Source organism: Oncorhynchus tshawytscha, unplaced genomic scaffold (assembly GCF_018296145.1).
Source record: "Oncorhynchus tshawytscha isolate Ot180627B unplaced genomic scaffold, Otsh_v2.0 Un_contig_3062_pilon_pilon, whole genome shotgun sequence".
NCBI lineage: Eukaryota > Metazoa > Chordata > Actinopteri > Salmoniformes > Salmonidae > Oncorhynchus > Oncorhynchus tshawytscha.
Genome location: NW_024609754.1, coordinates 243,364 through 260,703, shown reverse-complemented (window position 1 = coordinate 260,703; position 17,340 = coordinate 243,364). Strand labels below are relative to the sequence as shown.

General features: G+C 49.1%; 1 protein-coding gene across 1 annotated transcript; it reads right to left on the bottom strand.

Annotated features, from left to right (window-relative positions):
- Positions 1-1,365: 1,365 nt before the first annotated feature.
- Positions 1,366-15,640, bottom strand: LOC121845741 (putative ubiquitin carboxyl-terminal hydrolase 50). Its single transcript, XM_042317606.1, has 7 exons — positions 15,621-15,640; positions 14,413-14,652; positions 12,830-13,340; positions 9,958-10,221; positions 5,394-5,563; positions 2,510-2,891; positions 1,366-2,287 (listed from the first exon to the last, which is right to left on the bottom strand). Exons 1-7 carry the CDS (start codon positions 15,638-15,640, stop codon positions 1,979-1,981), a joined length of 1,896 nt encoding a protein of 631 aa, XP_042173540.1. The 3' UTR covers positions 1,366-1,978.
- Positions 15,641-17,340: the final 1,700 nt, after the last annotated feature.

Here is a 17,340-nt window from a genome sequence, read left to right as displayed (position 1 = left end):
GGCTAGACTAGGGGCTGGTTTGGCTCTTTGTGGGCTAGACTAGGGGCTGGTTTGGCACTTTGTGGGCTAGGGGCTGGGGCTGGTTTGGCTGGTTTGTGGGGCTAGACTAGGGGCTGGTTTGGCACTTTGTGGGCTAGACTAGGGGCTGGTTTGGCACTTTGTGGGCTAGACTAGGGGCTGGTTTGGCTCTTTGTGGGCTAGACTAGGGGCTGGTTTGGCACTTTGTGGGCTAGACTAGGGGCTGGTTTGGCACTTTGTGGGCTAGACTAGGGGCTGGTTTGGCACTTTGTGGGCTAGACTAGGGGCTGGTTTGGCACTTTGTGGGCTAGACTAGGGGCTGGTTTGGCACTTTGTGGGCTAGACTAGGGGCTGGTTTGGCACTTTGTGGGCTAGACTAGGGGCTGATTTGGCACTTTGTGGGCTAGACTAGGGGCTGGTTTGGCTCTTTGTGGGCTAGACTAGGGGCTGGTTTGGCTCTTTGTGGGCTAGCTGTGGGCTCTACCAGTCTGGGTCTTGATCAGAGCCACGGTATGTTTTTGGCCTGTGATGTATCAGATATAGGGCATGATGGGTAAGTTGGGTCTGTGGTGGGTCCCAGTTAGAGGATATGCTGGGCCTAGAGCCGTGGTAAGTTGGGTCTGTGGTGGGTCCCAGTTAGAGGATATGCTGGGCCTAGAGCCGTGGTAAGTTGGGTCTGTGGTGGGTCCCAGTTAGAGGATATGCTGGGCCTAGAGCCGTGGGATAAGTTGGGTCTGTGGTGGGTCCCAGTTAGAGGATATGCTGGGCCTAGAGCCGTGGTAAGTTGGGTCTGTGGTGGGTCCCAGTTAGAGGATATGATGGGCCTAGAGCCGTGGTAAGTTGGGTCTGTGGTGGGTCCCAGTTAGAGGATATGCTGGGCCTAGAGCCGTGGTAAGTTGGGTCTGTGGTGGGTCCCAGTTAGAGGATATGATGGGCCTAGAGCCGTGGTAAGTTGGGTCTGTGGTGGGTCCCAGTTAGAGGATATGCTGGGCCTAGAGCCGTGGTAAGTTGGGTCTGTGGTGGGTCCCAGTTAGAGGATATGATGGGCCTAGAGCCGTGGTAAGTTGTGGAATGAGTAGTGGCTAGGAGAGCACGGGTCCTAGTTGGATCCTGGGACTGGGTATGAATTTTGGCCTGTGGTGGGTCAGATCTGGGGTATGGTGGGTCAGATCTGGGGTATGTTGGGTCTGTGGTGGGTCAGATCTGGGGTATGGTGGGTCTGTGGTGGGTCAGATCTGGGGTATGGTGGGTCAGATCTGGGGTATGTTGGGTCTGTGGTGGGTCTGATCCTGGGACTGGGTATGGTGGGTCTGATCCGGGGTATGGTGGGTCAGATCTGGGGTATGGTGGGTCTGTGGTAGGTCAGATCCGGGGTATGTTGGGTCTGTGGTGGGTCAGATCCGGGGTATGGTGGGTCTGTGGTGGGTCAGATCCAGGGTATGGTGGGTCAGATCTGGGGTATGTTGGGTCTGTGGTGGGTCAGATCTGGGGTATGGTGGGTCTGATGGTAGGTCAGATCTGGGGTATGTTGGGTCTGTGGTAGGTCAGATCTGGGGTATGTTGGGTCTGTGGTAGGTCAGATCTGGGGTATGTTGGGTCTGTGGTAGGTCAGATCTGGGGTATGTTGGGTCTGTGGTAGGTCAGATCTGGGGTATGTTGGGTCTGTGGTAGGTCAGATCTGGGGTATGTTGGGTCTGTGGTAGGTCAGATCTGGGGTATGTTGGGTCTGTGGTAGGTCAGATCTGGGGTATGTTGGGTCTGTGGTAGGTCAGATCTGGGGTATGTTGGGTCTGTGGTAGGTCAGATCTGGGGTATGTTGGGTCTGTGGTAGGTCAGATCTGGGGTATGTTGGGTCTGTGGTAGGTCAGATCTGGGGTATGTTGGGTCTGTGGTAGGTCAGATCTGGGGTATGTTGGGTCTGTGGTAGGTCAGATCTGGGGTATGTTAGGTCTGTGGTAGGTCAGATCTGGGGTATGTTGGGCCTGTGGAAGGGTTGACGGCTGTACAGCAGGATGTAGGCGTTAGGAGACTGCACCAAGAAGTCCACTACCTCGCTCACGGCCGTGTCATCGAAGTGGTGCCAGCTGCTAGACAGGGTACTGTGGCACAGGGCCGTGTAGTGACCCATGTCCAGGTCTCCTGTGTGGTTCTGGACGGGGGGGAAGACACACACCGGTGGAGTCATGTGTTCATGGTTGACTGTGTTGTTCCAGACAGGAGCATCATGTATATGTGTATCACAGGAGGGTGTAGGTGCATGTCTGTCTCTCTGTATGGGTGAGTGTATCACAGGAGGGTGTAGGTGCATGCCTGTCTCTCTGTATGGGTGAGTGTATCACAGGAGGGTGTAGGTGCATGCCTGTCTCTCTGTATGGGTGAGTGTATCACAGGAGGGTGTAGGTGCATGTCTGTCTCTCTGTATGGGTGAGTGTATCACAGGAGGGTGTAGGTGCATGTCTGTCTGTCTGTATGGGTGAGTGTATCACAGGAGGCTGGTGGCTCCGTGATTGGGGAGGACAGGCTCGTGGTAATGGCTGGAGTAAAAATGGTGGAATGGAATCAAACACACGTTTCCATGAGTTTGAAGCCGTTCCATCTGCTCCGTTACGGCCATTATAATGAGCTGTCCTCCCCTCGGTGTGTGTGTGTGTGTGTGTGTTGTGTGTGTGTGTGTGTGTGTGTGTGTGTGTGTGTGTGTGTGTGTGTGTGTGTGTGTGTGTGTGTGTGTGCAGAAACTCACCACCACTGCGTAGAGAGAGTAGCTGGTGTGATTGGCTGAGGGTCTGGACAGGAAGGGGGTTAGGTCTAAACTGTCCAATGAGAACAACACATTGGTCCTCAACTTCCTCTTCTCACTCCCATGGCAACCAAAACTGGAATGTCACACAGGTTCTGTTATTATTATTTGTCTCATTGAGATGCATGACAGCAGCTGCAGCAGAGGTAAAGCTGATTTATAATGAGGTGTTATTACATTATTACTGCCATTGGCCTCTAGTTAGGGGTTACAGGGACCTCTAGTTAGGGGTTACAGGGACCTCTAGTTAGGGGTTACATTGACCTCTAGTTAGGGGTTACATTGACCTCTAGTTAGGGGTTACATCAACCTCTAGTTAGGGGTTACATTGACCTCTAGTTAGGGGTTACATTGACCTCTAGTTAGGGGTTACAGGGACCTCTAGTTAGGGGTTACATGGACCTCTAGTTAGGGGTTACATTGACCTCTAGTTAGGGGTTACATTGACCTCTAGTTAGGGGTTACATTGACCTCTAGTTAGGGGTTACATTGACCTCTAGTTAGGGGTTACAGGGACCTCTAGTTAGGGGTTACATGGACCTCTAGTTAGGGGTTACATGGACCTCTAGTTAGGGGTTACATGGACCTCTAGTTAGGGGTTACATGGACCTCTAGTTAGGGGTTACATGGACCTCTAGTTAGGGGTTACAGGGACCTCTAGTTAGGGGTTACAGGGACCTCTAGTTAGGGGTTACATTGACCTCTAGTTAGGGGTTACATTGACCTCTAGTTAGGGGTTACATTGACCTCTAGTTAGGGGTTACATTGAACTCTAGTTAGGGGTTACATTGAACTCTAGTTAGGGGTTACATGGGACCTCTAGTTAGGGGTTACATGGACCTCTAGTTAGGGGTTACATGGACCTCTACTTAGGGGTTACAGGGACCTCTAGTTAGGGGTTACAGGGAACTCTAGTTAGGGGTTACAGGGACCTCTAGTTAGGGGTTACATGGACCTCTAGTTAGGGGTTACATTGACCTCTAGTTAGGGGTTACAGGGACCTCTAGTTAGGGGTTACATGGACCTCTAGTTAGGGGTTACAGGGACCTCTAGTTAGGGGTTACAGGGACCTCTAGTTAGGGGTTACATGGACCTCTAGTTAGGGGTTACAGGGACCTCTAGTTAGGGGTTACATTGACCTCTAGTTAGGGGTTACATTGACCTCTAGTTAGGGGTTACAGGGACCTCTAGTTAGGGGTTACATGGACCTCTAGTTAGGGGTTACATTGACCTCTAGTTAGGGGTTACAGGGACCTCTAGTTAGGGGTTACATGGACCTCTAGTTGGGGGTTACAGGGACCTCTAGTTAGGGGTTACAGGAACTCTAGTTAGGGGTTACAGGGACCTCTAGTTAGGGGTTACATGGACCTCTTAGGGGTTAGTTACCTCTAGTTAGGTTACATGGACCTCTAGTTAGGGGTTACAGGACCTCTAGTTAGGGGTTACAGGGACCTCTAGTTAGGGGTTACATGGACCTCTAGTTAGGGGTTACAGGGACCTCTAGTTAGGGGTTACAGGGACCTCTAGTTAGGGGTTACTACCTCTAGTTAGGGGTTACAGGGACCTCTAGTTAGGGGTTACAGGGACCTCTAGTTAGGGGTTACAGGGACCTCTAGTTAGGGGTTATAGGGACCTCTACTTAGGGGTTACATTGACCTCTACTTAGGGCTTACATTGACCTCTACTTAGGGCTTACATTGACCTCTACTTAGGGCTTACATTGACCTCTACTTAGGGCTTACATTGACCTCTACTTAGGGCTTACATTGACCTCTACTTAGGGGTTACATGTTAATGTGATTAAAACATGAGGATGTGTGAAACCTGCTCCTCAGACTGAAGTGTCCCCACTTGCACCAGCGATAAGAAAGCTTTTCACACGGCGCAGAAGGTTAGAGTCGTTTTTGATTGAGCTGGAGCGTCTAACCGTTAGACGTCTAACCGTTAGACGCTCCAGAAGGTCACGTGTGCTGATAGCAAAAAAACGGAAAAATAAGGAGGAAGCTGTACTATGGGCCTTGGAGCCTCCGTAAGTTGGGGGCGAGCCTAGTGGTTAATAAGGAGGAAGCTGTAGTAACTATAGGGTTAGAGAGTTGGGCAGTAACCGTAAGATAGCCTAGCCTAGTGGTTAGAGAGTTGGGCCAGTAACCGTAAGATTGGGGGCGGCAGGTAGCCTAGTGGTTAGAGAGTTGGGCCAGTAACCGTAAGATTGGGGGCGGCAGGTAGCCTAGTGGTTAGAGAGTTGGGCCAGTAACCGTAAGATTGGGGGCGGCAGGTAGCCTAGTGGTTAGAGAGTTGGGCCAGTAACCGTAAGATTGCTGGATCGAATCCCTGAGCTGACAAGGTAAAATTCTGTCTTTCTGCCCCTGAACAAGGCAGTTAACCCACTGTTCCCCGGGCGCCGTGGATGTCAATTATGGCAGCCCCCCCACACCTCTCTGATTCAGAGGTGTTGGGTTAAATACAGGTTGAATGCATTCAGTTGTACAACTGCTAAGCCAGCAGCGTGACATCCTTTCCATTAGCACCAATATGTTTGTCTGTGTTAAGTCTGGGCCCCAACAGTGGTCATCTAGTGGGGAGAGATGGGTTGTCAGCCTCCCACCGTTTGAGGTGCAGCACCAGTATCTCAGGTGGTTTGGCCATGCTGGTGAGGACAGCTGTGTCTCTCTTCACTCCACACTCTGGACACAACTTCTGATCTCCACACGTCAACGTACTCTGCTGGAAGAACAGTGACAGGCAGTCCTACAGGAGAGAGAGATGTGGTCTGTGTGACAGGCAGTCCTACAGGAGAGAGAGATGTGGTCTGTGTGACAGGCAGTCCTACAGGAGAGAGAGATGTGGTCTGTGTGACAGGCAGTCCTACAGGAGAGAGTGGTCTGTGTGACAGGCAGTGGTCTGTGTGACAGGCAGTCCTACAGGAGTGTGGTCTGTGTGACAGGCAGTCCTACAGGAGAGAGAGATGTGGTCTGTGTGACAGGCAGTCCTACAGGAGAGAGAGATGTGGTCTGTGTGACAGGCAGTCCTACAGGAGAGAGAGATGTGGTCTGTGTGACAGGCAGTCCTACAGGAGAGAGAGATGTGGTCTGTGTGACAGGCAGTCCTACAGGAGAGAGAGATGTGGTCTCCTACAGTGTGGTCTGTGACAGGCAGTCCTACAGGAGAGAGAGATGTGGTCTGTGTGACAGGCAGTCCTGTGTGACAGGCAGTCCTACAGGAGATGTGGTCTGTGTGACAGGCAGTCCTACAGGAGAGAGAGATGTGGTCTGTGTGACAGGCAGTCCTACAGGAGAGAGAGATGTGGTCTGTGTGACAGGCAGTCCTACAGGAGAGAGAGATGTGGTCTGTGTGACAGGCAGTCCTACAGGAGAGAGAGATGTGGTCTGTGTGACAGGCAGTCCTACAGGAGAGAGAGATGTGGTCTGTGTGACAGGCAGTCCTACAGGAGAGAGAGATGTGGTCTGTGTGACAGGCAGTCCTACAGGAGAGAGATGTGGTCTGTGTGACAGGCAGTCCTACAGGAGAGAGAGATGTGGTCTGTGTGACAGGCAGTCCTACAGGAGAGAGAGATGTGGTCTGTGTGACAGGCAGTCCTAGGAGACAGGAGAGAGAGAGTGGTCTGTGTGACAGGCAGTCCTACAGGAGAGAGAGATGTGGTCTGTGTGACAGGCAGTCCTACAGGAGAGAGATGTGGTCTGTGTGACAGGCAGTCCTACAGGAGAGAGAGATGTGGTCTGTGTGACAGGCAGTCCTACAGGAGAGAGATGTGGTCTGTGTGACAGGCAGTCCTACAGGAGAGAGATGTGGTCTGTGTGACAGGCAGTCCTACAGGAGAGAGATGTGGTCTGTGTGACAGGCAGTCCTACAGGAGAGAGAGATGTGGTCTGTGTGACAGGCAGTCCTACAGGAGAGAGAGATGTGGTCTGGTCCTGGAGAGAGAGATGTCTGACAGGCAGTCCTACAGGAGAGAGAGAGATGTGGTCTGTGTGACAGGCAGTCCTACAGGAGAGAGATGTGGTCTGTGTGACAGGCAGTCCTGACAGGAGAGAGATGTGGTCTGTGTGACAGGCAGTCCTACAGGAGAGAGAGATGTGGTCTGTGTGACAGGCAGTCCTGACAGGAGAGAGATGTGGTCTGTGTGACAGGCAGTCCTACAGTGTGGTCTGTGTGACAGGCAGTCCTACAGGAGAGAGAGTGGTGTGGTGTGTGACAGGCAGTCCTACAGGAGAGAGAGATGTGGTCTGCTGGCTAGGAGGAGAGAGATGTGGTGACAGTCCTAGGAGAGAGATGTGGTCTGTGTGACAGGCAGTCCTACAGGAGAGAGAGATGTGGTCTGTGTGACTAGTCTGTCCTGACAGGAGAGAGATGTGGTCTGTGTGACAGGCAGTCCTGACAGGAGAGAGAGATGTGGTTGGCTAGTCTGTGTGACAGGAGTCCTAGAGAGAGATGTGGTCTGTGTGACAGGCAGTCCTACAGGAGAGAGAGATGTGGTCTGTGTGACAGGCAGTCCTACAGGAGAGAGAGATGTGGTTGGCTAGTCTGTATGACAGGAGAGAGATGTGGTCTGTGTGACAGGCAGTCCTACAGGAGAGAGAGATGTGGTTGGCTAGTCTGTATGACAGGAGAGAGATGTGGTCTGTGTGACAGGCAGTCCTACAGGAGAGAGAGATGTGGTTGGCTAGTCTGTATGACAGGAGAGAGATGTGGTCTGTGTGACAGGCAGTCCTACAGGAGAGAGAGATGTGGTTGGCTAGTCTGTATGACAGGAGAGAGATGTGGTCTGTGTGACAGGCAGTCCTACAGGAGAGAGAGATGTGGTTGGCTAGTCTGTATGACAGGAGAGAGAGATGTGGTCTGTGTGACAGGCAGTCCTAGGAGAGAGAGATGTGGTTGCTGGCTAGTCTGTATGACAGGAGAGAGATGTGGTCTGTGTGACAGGCAGTCCTACAGGAGAGAGAGATGTGGTTGCTGGCTAGTCTGTATGACAGGAGAGAGATGTGGTCTGTGTGACAGGCAGTCCTACAGGAGAGAGAGATGTGGTTGCTGGCTAGTCTGTATGACAGGAGAGAGATGTGGTCTGTGTGACAGGCAGTCCTACAGGAGAGAGAGATGTGGTTGCTGGCTAGTCTGTATGACAGGAGAGAGATGTGGTCTGTGTGACAGGCAGTCCTACAGGAGAGAGAGATGTGGTCTGTGTGACAGGCAGTCCTACAGGAGAGAGAGATGTGGTCTGTGTGACAGGCAGTCCTACAGGAGAGAGAGATGTGGTTGGCTAGTCTGTATGACAGGAGAGAGATGTGGTCTGTGTGACAGGCAGTCCTACAGGAGAGAGAGATGTGGTTGCTGGCTAGTCTGTATGACAGGAGAGAGATGTGGTCTGTGTGACAGGCAGTCCTACAGGAGAGAGAGACTTGATGTGTTGCTGGCTAGTCTGTAGGAGGAGAGAGATGTGGTCTGTGTGACTCCTACAGGAGAGAGAGACTGTGGTTGCTGGCTAGTCTGTATGACAGGAGAGAGATGTGGTCTGTGTGACAGGCAGTCCTACAGGAGAGAGAGACTTGTGGTTGCTGGCTAGTCTGTATGACAGGAGAGAGATGTGGTCTGTGTGACAGGCAGTCCTACAGGAGAGAGAGATGTGGTTGCTGGCTAGTCTGTATGACAGGAGAGAGATGTGGTCTGTGTGACAGGCAGTCCTACAGGAGAGAGAGATGTGGTTGCTGGCTAGTCTGTATGACAGGAGAGAGATGTGGTCTGTGTGACAGGCAGTCCTACAGGAGAGAGAGACTTGTGGTTGCTGGCTAGTCTGTATGACAGGAGAGAGATGTGGTCTGTGTGACAGGCAGTCCTACAGGAGAGAGAGACTTGTGGTTGCTGGCTAGTCTGTGTGTCTGTGTGTTTAGTCTGTTTGTGTTTAGTCTGTTTGTGTTTAGTCTGTATGTGATTAGTTTGTATGTGGTTAGTTTGTATGTTTGTATTTGTTAAGTTGTATGTGATTAGTTTGTATGTTTGTATGTGATTAGTCTGTATGTGATTAGTCTGTATGTGATTAGTCTGTATGTGATTAGTCTGTATGTGGTTAGTCTGTATGTGGTTAGTCTGTATGTGATTAGTCTGTATGTGATTAGTCTGTATGTGGTTAGTCTGTATGTGGTTAGTCTGTATGTGGTTAGTCTGTATGTGGTTAGTCTGTATGTGGTTAGTCTGTATGTGATTAGTCTGTATGTGGTTAATCTGTATGTGATTAGTCTGTATGTTTGTATGTGTTTAGTCTGTATGTGTTAGTCTGATTGTGGTTAGTCTGTATGTGGTTAGTCTGTTTGTGGTTAGTCTGTATGTGGTTAGTCTGATTGTGGTTAGTCTGTATGTGGTTAGTCTGTATGTGGTTAGTCTGTATGTGGTTAGTCTGTGTGGTTAGTCTGTATGTGGTTAGTCTGTATGTGGTTAGTCTGTTGTGGTTAGTCTGTATGTGGTTAGTCTGTATGTGGTTAGTCTGTATGTGGTTAGTCTGTATGTGGTTAGTCTGTATGTGGTTAGTCTGTATGTGGTTAGTCTGATTGTGGTTAGTCTGATTGTGGTTAGTCTGTATGTGGTTAGTCTGATTGTGGTTAGTCTGTATGTGGTTAGTCTGTATGTGGTTAGTCTGTATGTGGTTAGTCTGTATGTGGTTAGTCTGTATGTGGTTAGTCTGTATGTGGTTAGTCTGTCTGTTGTGGTTAGTCTGTATGTCTGTATTAGTCTGTATGTGGTTAGTCTGTATGTGGTTAGTCTGTATGTGGTTAGTCTGATTGTGGTTAGTCTGTATGTGGTTAGTCTGTATGTGGTTAGTCTGTTTGTGGTTAGTCTGTATGTGATTAGTCTGTATGTGGTTAGTCTGTATGTTTGTATGTGTTTAGTCTGTATGTGTTTAGTCTGTATGTGGTTAGTCTGTATGTGATTAGTCTGTATGTGATTAGTCTGTATGTGATTAGTCTGTATGTGGTTAGTCTGTATGTTTGTATGTGTTTAGTCTGTATGTGATTAGTCTGTATGTGGTTAGTCTGTATGTGATTAGTCTGTATGTGATTAGTCTGTATGTGATTAGTCTGTATGTGGTTAGTCTGTATGTTTGTATGTGTTAGTCTGATTGTGGTTGGTTGTACCTGTAGGGAGCACTTGTATGAGTCCAGTGGTATAGGCAGAGACAGGATGGTGAAGACTTGGTTGCTGTGAGAGTGTCCATCACAGCGCAGACACAGCATCTGGTAGCTGAGTTGTCCCTCGAAGAGACGTGTCACCACCGTAGAATCCCCCGCCGCTGGCGCCGAGCTGAGCGACTTCCTGCCCAGACACAACCGCTGGGAAGAACGTGCCTGACGTCTCTCCCCCTTCTGTAGCAAGGGAATCATACACACACACACATTGTAGAATAATAGTGAATACATCAAAACTATAAAATAACACATATGGAAATCATGTAGTAACCAAAAAAGTGTTAAACAAATCAAAATATATTTTATATTTGAGATTCTACAAAGTAGCCACCCTTTGCCTTGATGACAGCTTTAAACACTCATGGCATTCTCTCAACCAGCTTCATAAGGTAGTCACCTGGAATGCATTTCAATTAACAGGTGTGCCTTGTTAAAAGTTCATTTGTGAAATGTCTTTCCTCCTTAATGCATTTGATCCAATCAGTTGTGTTGTGACAATGTAGGGGTGGTATACAGAAGATGTCTCTATTTGGTAAAAGACCCAAGTCCATATTAAGGCAAGAACAGTAAGCAAAGAGAAACGACAGTCCAGCATTAATTTGAGACATGAAGGTCAGTCAACATTTCAAGAACTTTGAAAGTTTCCTCAAGTGCAAACGCAAAAACCATCAAGCGCTTTGATGAAACTGGCTCTCATGAGGACTGGTCAAGTTTCGGGCAAACCCACTTCTGAGTTTTTATTTACTGATAAGATGGTTCCTGCTGTCAGGGGGAGGTTAGATTTATTAAAATGTTGCCAGGGGGAGGTTCTATTTATTAAAATGTTGTTGCCAGGGAAACTCACACAAGGAGGACTGGGAGAGGCTATATGAGTTACAGGATGTCATGGCTACCACAGGATTCTGCAGCGATACACCATCCCATCTGGTTTGTGCTTAGTGGGACTTAGTGGGATCATTTGTTTTTCAACAGGACCTCCAGGCTGTGTAAGGGCTATTTGACCAAGAAGGAGAGTGATGGAGCGCTGCATCAGATGACCTGGCCTCCACAATCCCCCAACCTCAACCCAATTGAGATGGATTGGGATGAGTTGGACCACAGAGTGAAAGAAAAGCAGTCAACAAGTGCTCAGCATATGTGGGAACTCCTTAAAGACTGTTGGAAAAGCATTCTAGGTGAAGCTGGTTGAAAGAATGCCAAAAGTGTGCAAAACTGTCATCAAGGCAAAGGGTGGCTACTTTGAAGAATCTCAAATATAAAATATAAACACTTTTTTGGTTACTACGTGATTCCATATGTGTTATTTCATAGTTTTGATATCTTCACTATTATTCTACAATGTAGAAAATAGTAAAAAATAAAGAAAAACCCTTGAATTAGTAGATGTGTAAACTTTTGACTGGTACTGTATACACACACACACACACACACACGCACACAGAGGAGAAACACACTGTCTGAATACCAAAACAGCCCCTAGCACTCATTCCCTAGGCACTTATCCCCTATCTCCTAGACACTTCTCCCCTATCCCCTAGACACTTATCCACTATTCCCTAGACACCTATCCCCTAGACACTCATTCCCTAGATACTTGTACCCTGACACTTATCCCCTAGACACTTATCCCCTGACACTTATCCCCTAGACACTTATCCCCTAGACACTTATCCCCTGACACTTATCCCCTATCCCCTAGACACTTATCCCCTGACACTTATCCCCTAGACACATATCCCCTAGACACTCATTCCCTAGACACTTATCCCCTGACACTTATCCCCTAGACACCTATCCCCTAGACACTTATCCCCTAGACACTTATCCCCTGACACTTATCCCCTAGACACTTATCCCCTAGACACTTATCCCCTGACACTTATCCCCTAGGCACCTATCCCCTAGACACTTATCCCCTAGACACCTATCCCCTAGACACTCATTCCCTAGACACTTATCCCCTGACACTTATCCCCTAGACACTTATCCCCTAGACACTTATCCCCTACACACTTATCCCCTGACACTTATCCCCTGACACCTATCCCCTAGACACTTATCCCCTAGACACTTATCCCCTATCTCCTAGACACTTCTCCCCTATCCCCTAGACACTTATCCACTATTCCCTAGACACCTATCCCCTAGACACTCATTCCCTAGATACTTATACCCTGACACTTATCCCCTAGACACTTATCCCCTGACACTTATCCCCTACACCTATCCCCTAGACACTTATCCCCTAGACACTTATCCCCTGACACTTATCCCCTATCCCCTAGACAACTTATCCCTAGACACTTATCCCCACTGACACTTATCCCCTAGACACCTATCCCCCACTTATCCCCCCCTGACACTTATCCCCTAGACACTTATCCCCCAGACACTTATCCCCTAGACACTTATCCCCTAGACACTTATCCCCACTAGACACTTATCCCCTAGACACATATCCCCTATCCCCTAGACACTTCCCCTATCCCCCCTAGACACCCCCTAGACACCTATCCCCTATACACACTTATCCCCTGACACTTATCCCCGACACCTATCCCCTGACACTTATCCCCTAGACACCCCTAGACACTTATCCCCTAGACACCTATCCCCTAAACACCTATCCCCTAGACACTCATTCCCTAGACACTTATCCCCTGACACTTATCCCCTATTCCCTAGACACTTATCCCCTGACACTTATCCCCTATCCCCTAGACACTCATTCCCTAGACACTTATCCCCTGACACTTATCCACTATCCAATGGGTTTTGAGGAGCGGGGAATCAAGAAAGACAATGATGCAGAGCCTTTGACCGTGTGGAAGGAGTCGTGTGGGCGGAGTCGTGTGGACGGAGTCGTGTGGAAGGAGTCGTGTGGGCGGAGTCGTGTGGGTGGAGTCGTGGGCGGAGTCGTGTGGAAGGAGTCGTGTGGAAGGAGTCGTGTGGAAGGAGTCGTGTGGAAGGAGTCGTGTGGAAGGAGTCGTGTGGAAGGAGTCGTGTGGAAGGAGTCGTGTGGATGGAGTCGTGTGGAAGGAGTCGTGTGGAAGGAGTCGTGTGGAAGGAGTCGTGTGGACGGAGTCGTGTGGTGGCAGGAATGTGTGTGTGTGTGTGTGTGCGTGTGTACATTCTTGAGGTCATCATGCAGGGCGTTGAGCAGGAGGAGGAGTAGCTCCTGGGCGTCCTGCTGTGATTGGTTGTTGAACTGGGTGTGCAGGGAGGAGACCAAGGCCCTCATCTCCCCTGGAGAGGTGAAGCTGGTACCCCCCTGACCCTGCCACACCTCCTGGAAGAGGTGCACAAACACCCCCGCTACAGGACTGTTACGCCTAGAGGAGGAGGAGGGAGAGGAGGAGGAGGAGGGGGAAGAGGAGAAGAAGGAGGAGGAAGGAGAGAGAGAAGAGTGGCATGGGAGGGAGGAGGAGAGGAAGGAGGAGAGGGAGGAGGAGGAGGGGGGGGGAGAGGAGAGGAAGGAGGAGAGGCATTGGAGGAGGGAGAGGAGGAGGAGGAGGGGGAAGAGGAGGAAGGAGGAGGAGGAGAGAGAGAAGAGTGGCATGGGAGGGAGGAGGAGGAGGAAGGAGGAGAGGGAGGAGGAGAGGGGGGGGGAGAGGGAGGGGGAGGAGGAGGAGGAGAGGCATTGGAGGGAGGGGGAAGGAGGAGGGGAAGGAGGAGGAGGAAGGAGGAGAGGCAGGAGGAGGTAAAGGGAGATCTGGAAACAGTGGCATGGGAGGAAGGAGGAGGAGGAGGGGGAAGAGGAAAATAAGGAGGAGGAAGGAGAGGGAGAGGAGGAGGGAGAAGAGTGGCATGGGAGGGAGAAGGAGAGGAAGGAGGAGGGGGAGGAGGAGGAGGAAGGAGGAGAGGCATTGGAGGATTTAAGTTTCCCCCCAACTAATGTAAAGTGCTTGGAGTATCTGGTTAAACAGTACTATACAACATCTAATACAGACAGACAGACTAACCCTCAGACAGGCAGACAGACAGACAGACAGACTAACCCTCAGACAGACAGACAGACAGACTAACCCACAGACAGGCAGACAGGCAGAAGACCTCAGACAGACAGACAGACAGACAGACAGACAGACAGACAGACAGACAGACAGACAGACAGACAGACTAACCCTGAGACAGACAGACAACCCAGACAGACAGGACAGACAGACAGACAGACAGACTAACCAGACAGACAGACAGACAACCCTCAGACAGGTAGACAGGCAGACAGACAGACAGACTAACCCTCAGACAGACAGACAGGTAGACAGGCAGACAGACAGACAGACTAACCCTCAGACAGACAGACAGACAGACAGACAGACAGACAGACAGACAGACAGACAGACAGACAGACAGACAGACAGACAGACAGACAGACAGACAGACAGACAGACACGGTCTTACTTGGCCAGCTGGGAGCGTTTGTGTGAGCTGAGAAGGTGTTCCACCAACGGCACAGTGGAGAAGAGACACTGCAGCACAGCGTTCATGTAGCAGGAGTTACCACTGTTAGCCAGACCACACACCCCCGCCAGCCGCCTGTCCTCTCTCTTCCCCTGCTCCCCCTTCACCCCCCATCCTGAGCTACACCCCAACTCCTCCATGGGCATCACCTGACCCTGAACACCGCTGGGATTGGCTGCACTGGTGACCAATGAGAAGAGACAGACAGAAAGAGGTGAAAGGTCAGTGCTGTAGCAGGCAGGTGTCAAGGTGCTCCTTTAAATGCCTGTCTTTTGCCTCTTTTCACTTTCAGTTTTGGGAGATTGAGTAGATACCTGTCTGTCTGGTTGTGCTCCTTAAGGTGTTGTCATGCCAGAGACAGTAGAACCAGACAGGCTGAGGCGAAAATGGATGGTCTTGGACAATGGTTTCTTCATTCTCTTAGTCAAAGTCCCAAATAGCACCCTATTTAGTGCACTACTTTTGACCAGTGATCTCTGATCATAATTAGTGCACTAAATAAGGAATAGGGTGCCATTTGGGTCTCAATCTTAGTCTTGAGGAATTGTCTAACCATGGTGCAGTCAACACTGTCCACTCACACAGACTCACACTCACACATGCATGACTCAGACTCATCCTCAGACAGACAGACAGACAGACTGACCCTCAGACAGACTGACCCCAGACAGACTGACCCTCGGACAGACTAACCCTCAGACAGACAGACGACCGTCCGTCCGTCCGTCTGTCTGTCTAACAGACAAACAAACAAGGACCTGGGACTCATCTCAACTGACTTAACTGTGCCTCTCTGCTCTGTGCCTCTTTCTCCCACTGCTGGGAGTCTGAGACAGTGTTCTGAACTACTCTCAATTCAGACAGATGAGAGATGAGAGATGAGAGAGAACTCAGCTAGAAGACAATGTCTTAGCAACCCATCAACACTGACATCAAGCACGGCCTTTTGTGTCTCAGTCATGTTTTATCATGATCATGCTGAACATCTTCAAACTGCTGTGTACTGGAAACACTAACAGAAACACACTTCTTATTCCCAGGCATTTTGATGAGAAGGTGAATAGGCTAACACCTTGTCTGTCTGGATAGTCAAAGCTATTTAGTTTTAAACAGTTTATTAAGTCAGTTCTGACCTGAAGTGAACTCACCTCCCATTGGAATCATCCATGTAGCTTCATGGCTTGTTGAGAAGACTTCCCTCTGATACACGAATGACCTTTATGACATCATAGTAATCTAAGGCCTCTGTTGGTTTGTCCAGGTTCTATATATGACATCATAGTAATCTAAGGCCTCTGTTGGTTTGTCCAGGTTCTATATATGACATCATAGTAATCTAAGGCCTCTGTTGGTTTGTCTAGGTTCTATATATGACATCATAGTAATCTAAGGCCTCTGTTGGTTTGTCCAGGTTCTATATATGACATCATAGTAATCTAAGGCCTCTGTTGGTTTGTCCAGGTTCTATATATGACATCATAGTAATCTAAGGCCTCTGTTGGTTTGTCTAGGTTCTATATATGAAATCATAGTAATCTAAGGCCTCTGTTGGTTTGTCCAGGTTCTATATATGACATCATAGTAATCTAAGGCCTCTGTTGGTTTGTCCAGGTTCTATATATGACATCATAGTAATCTAAGGCCTCTGTTGGTTTGTCTAGGTTTTATATATGAAATCATAGTAATCTAAGGCCTCTGTTGGTTTGTCCAGGTTCTATATATGACATCATAGTAATCTAAGGCCTCCAAGGCCTCTGTTGGTTTGTCCAGGTTCTATATATGACATCATAGTAATCTAAGGCCTCTGTTGGTTTGTCCAGGTTCTATATATGACATCATAGTAATCTAAGGCCTCCAAGGCCTCTGTTGGTTTGTCCAGGTTCTATACTGTATATGACATCATATAAATCTAATCTCTAACTCAAAACCAACGTTGTTATTTTCTTGTATTTGATGGGTTTTCTGATCAATTATATAAATCAACTATTAATTGATTGCTGTTGAATCTAATTGTCTGTCTTCCTACTACCTGCTGTGGCAACATTGCTGACATAACTGATGAAAGTACAGCAAAGCATGACATCATTAAAAAGGAGAGGCAGAGAGAAACAGGCTAGCAGTATCTGGTGCTCCTCCCTCCTCATGGGGAGGGAGGAGCACCATGGCTATTTTATATCCAGCAACAGCAGGCAAGTCGTCGTGACAACAATCACCCACACAGTGTTCTCTCTGGCACGGCAGTCAGGGACGTCGCAATTACCCACAAGCCTCCAGCACAGACAGCTCTGCTCTGTTACATAAACCCAATGCAGTTTCATGGTCCCAAATGGCAACCTATTGTCTTTGTACTGCACTACCAAGCCCCAAAGGGCACTATTTAGGGTATAGGGAGACATTTGGCACACAGACCCATGGCCAGTTATCCACACCAGGCAGAGTAGAATATGTTCATGTGTAGAGAACAAAGCTGTTAGCCTCACTCAGCTCCTAAGTAGAGGCTAAAGATAAAATGTGTGCTTCCTCTCTCTCTCTCTCTCTCTCTCTCTAACCCTCAGGCTATTGATTATCCACAGTGCTGGTCTGTTTCTGCTACAGAGACATTCACTTTTTCCCTGTTTTGCCAAACAAGCAACGTAATGTTTTTTAGATGGAGGATCAGTCTGGCACACAGGCTAGAACCCACGCTAGAACCCAGGCTAGAACCCAGACTAGAACCCAGGCTAGAACCCAGACTAGAACCCACGCTAGAACCCAGACTGGAACTCACGCTAGAACCCAGGCTGGAACCCAGACTAGGGCCCAGGCTAGGGCCTAGGCTAGGCTTTTGATATCAAATCAACCAATAATCAAATGTTATTGGTCACGTCC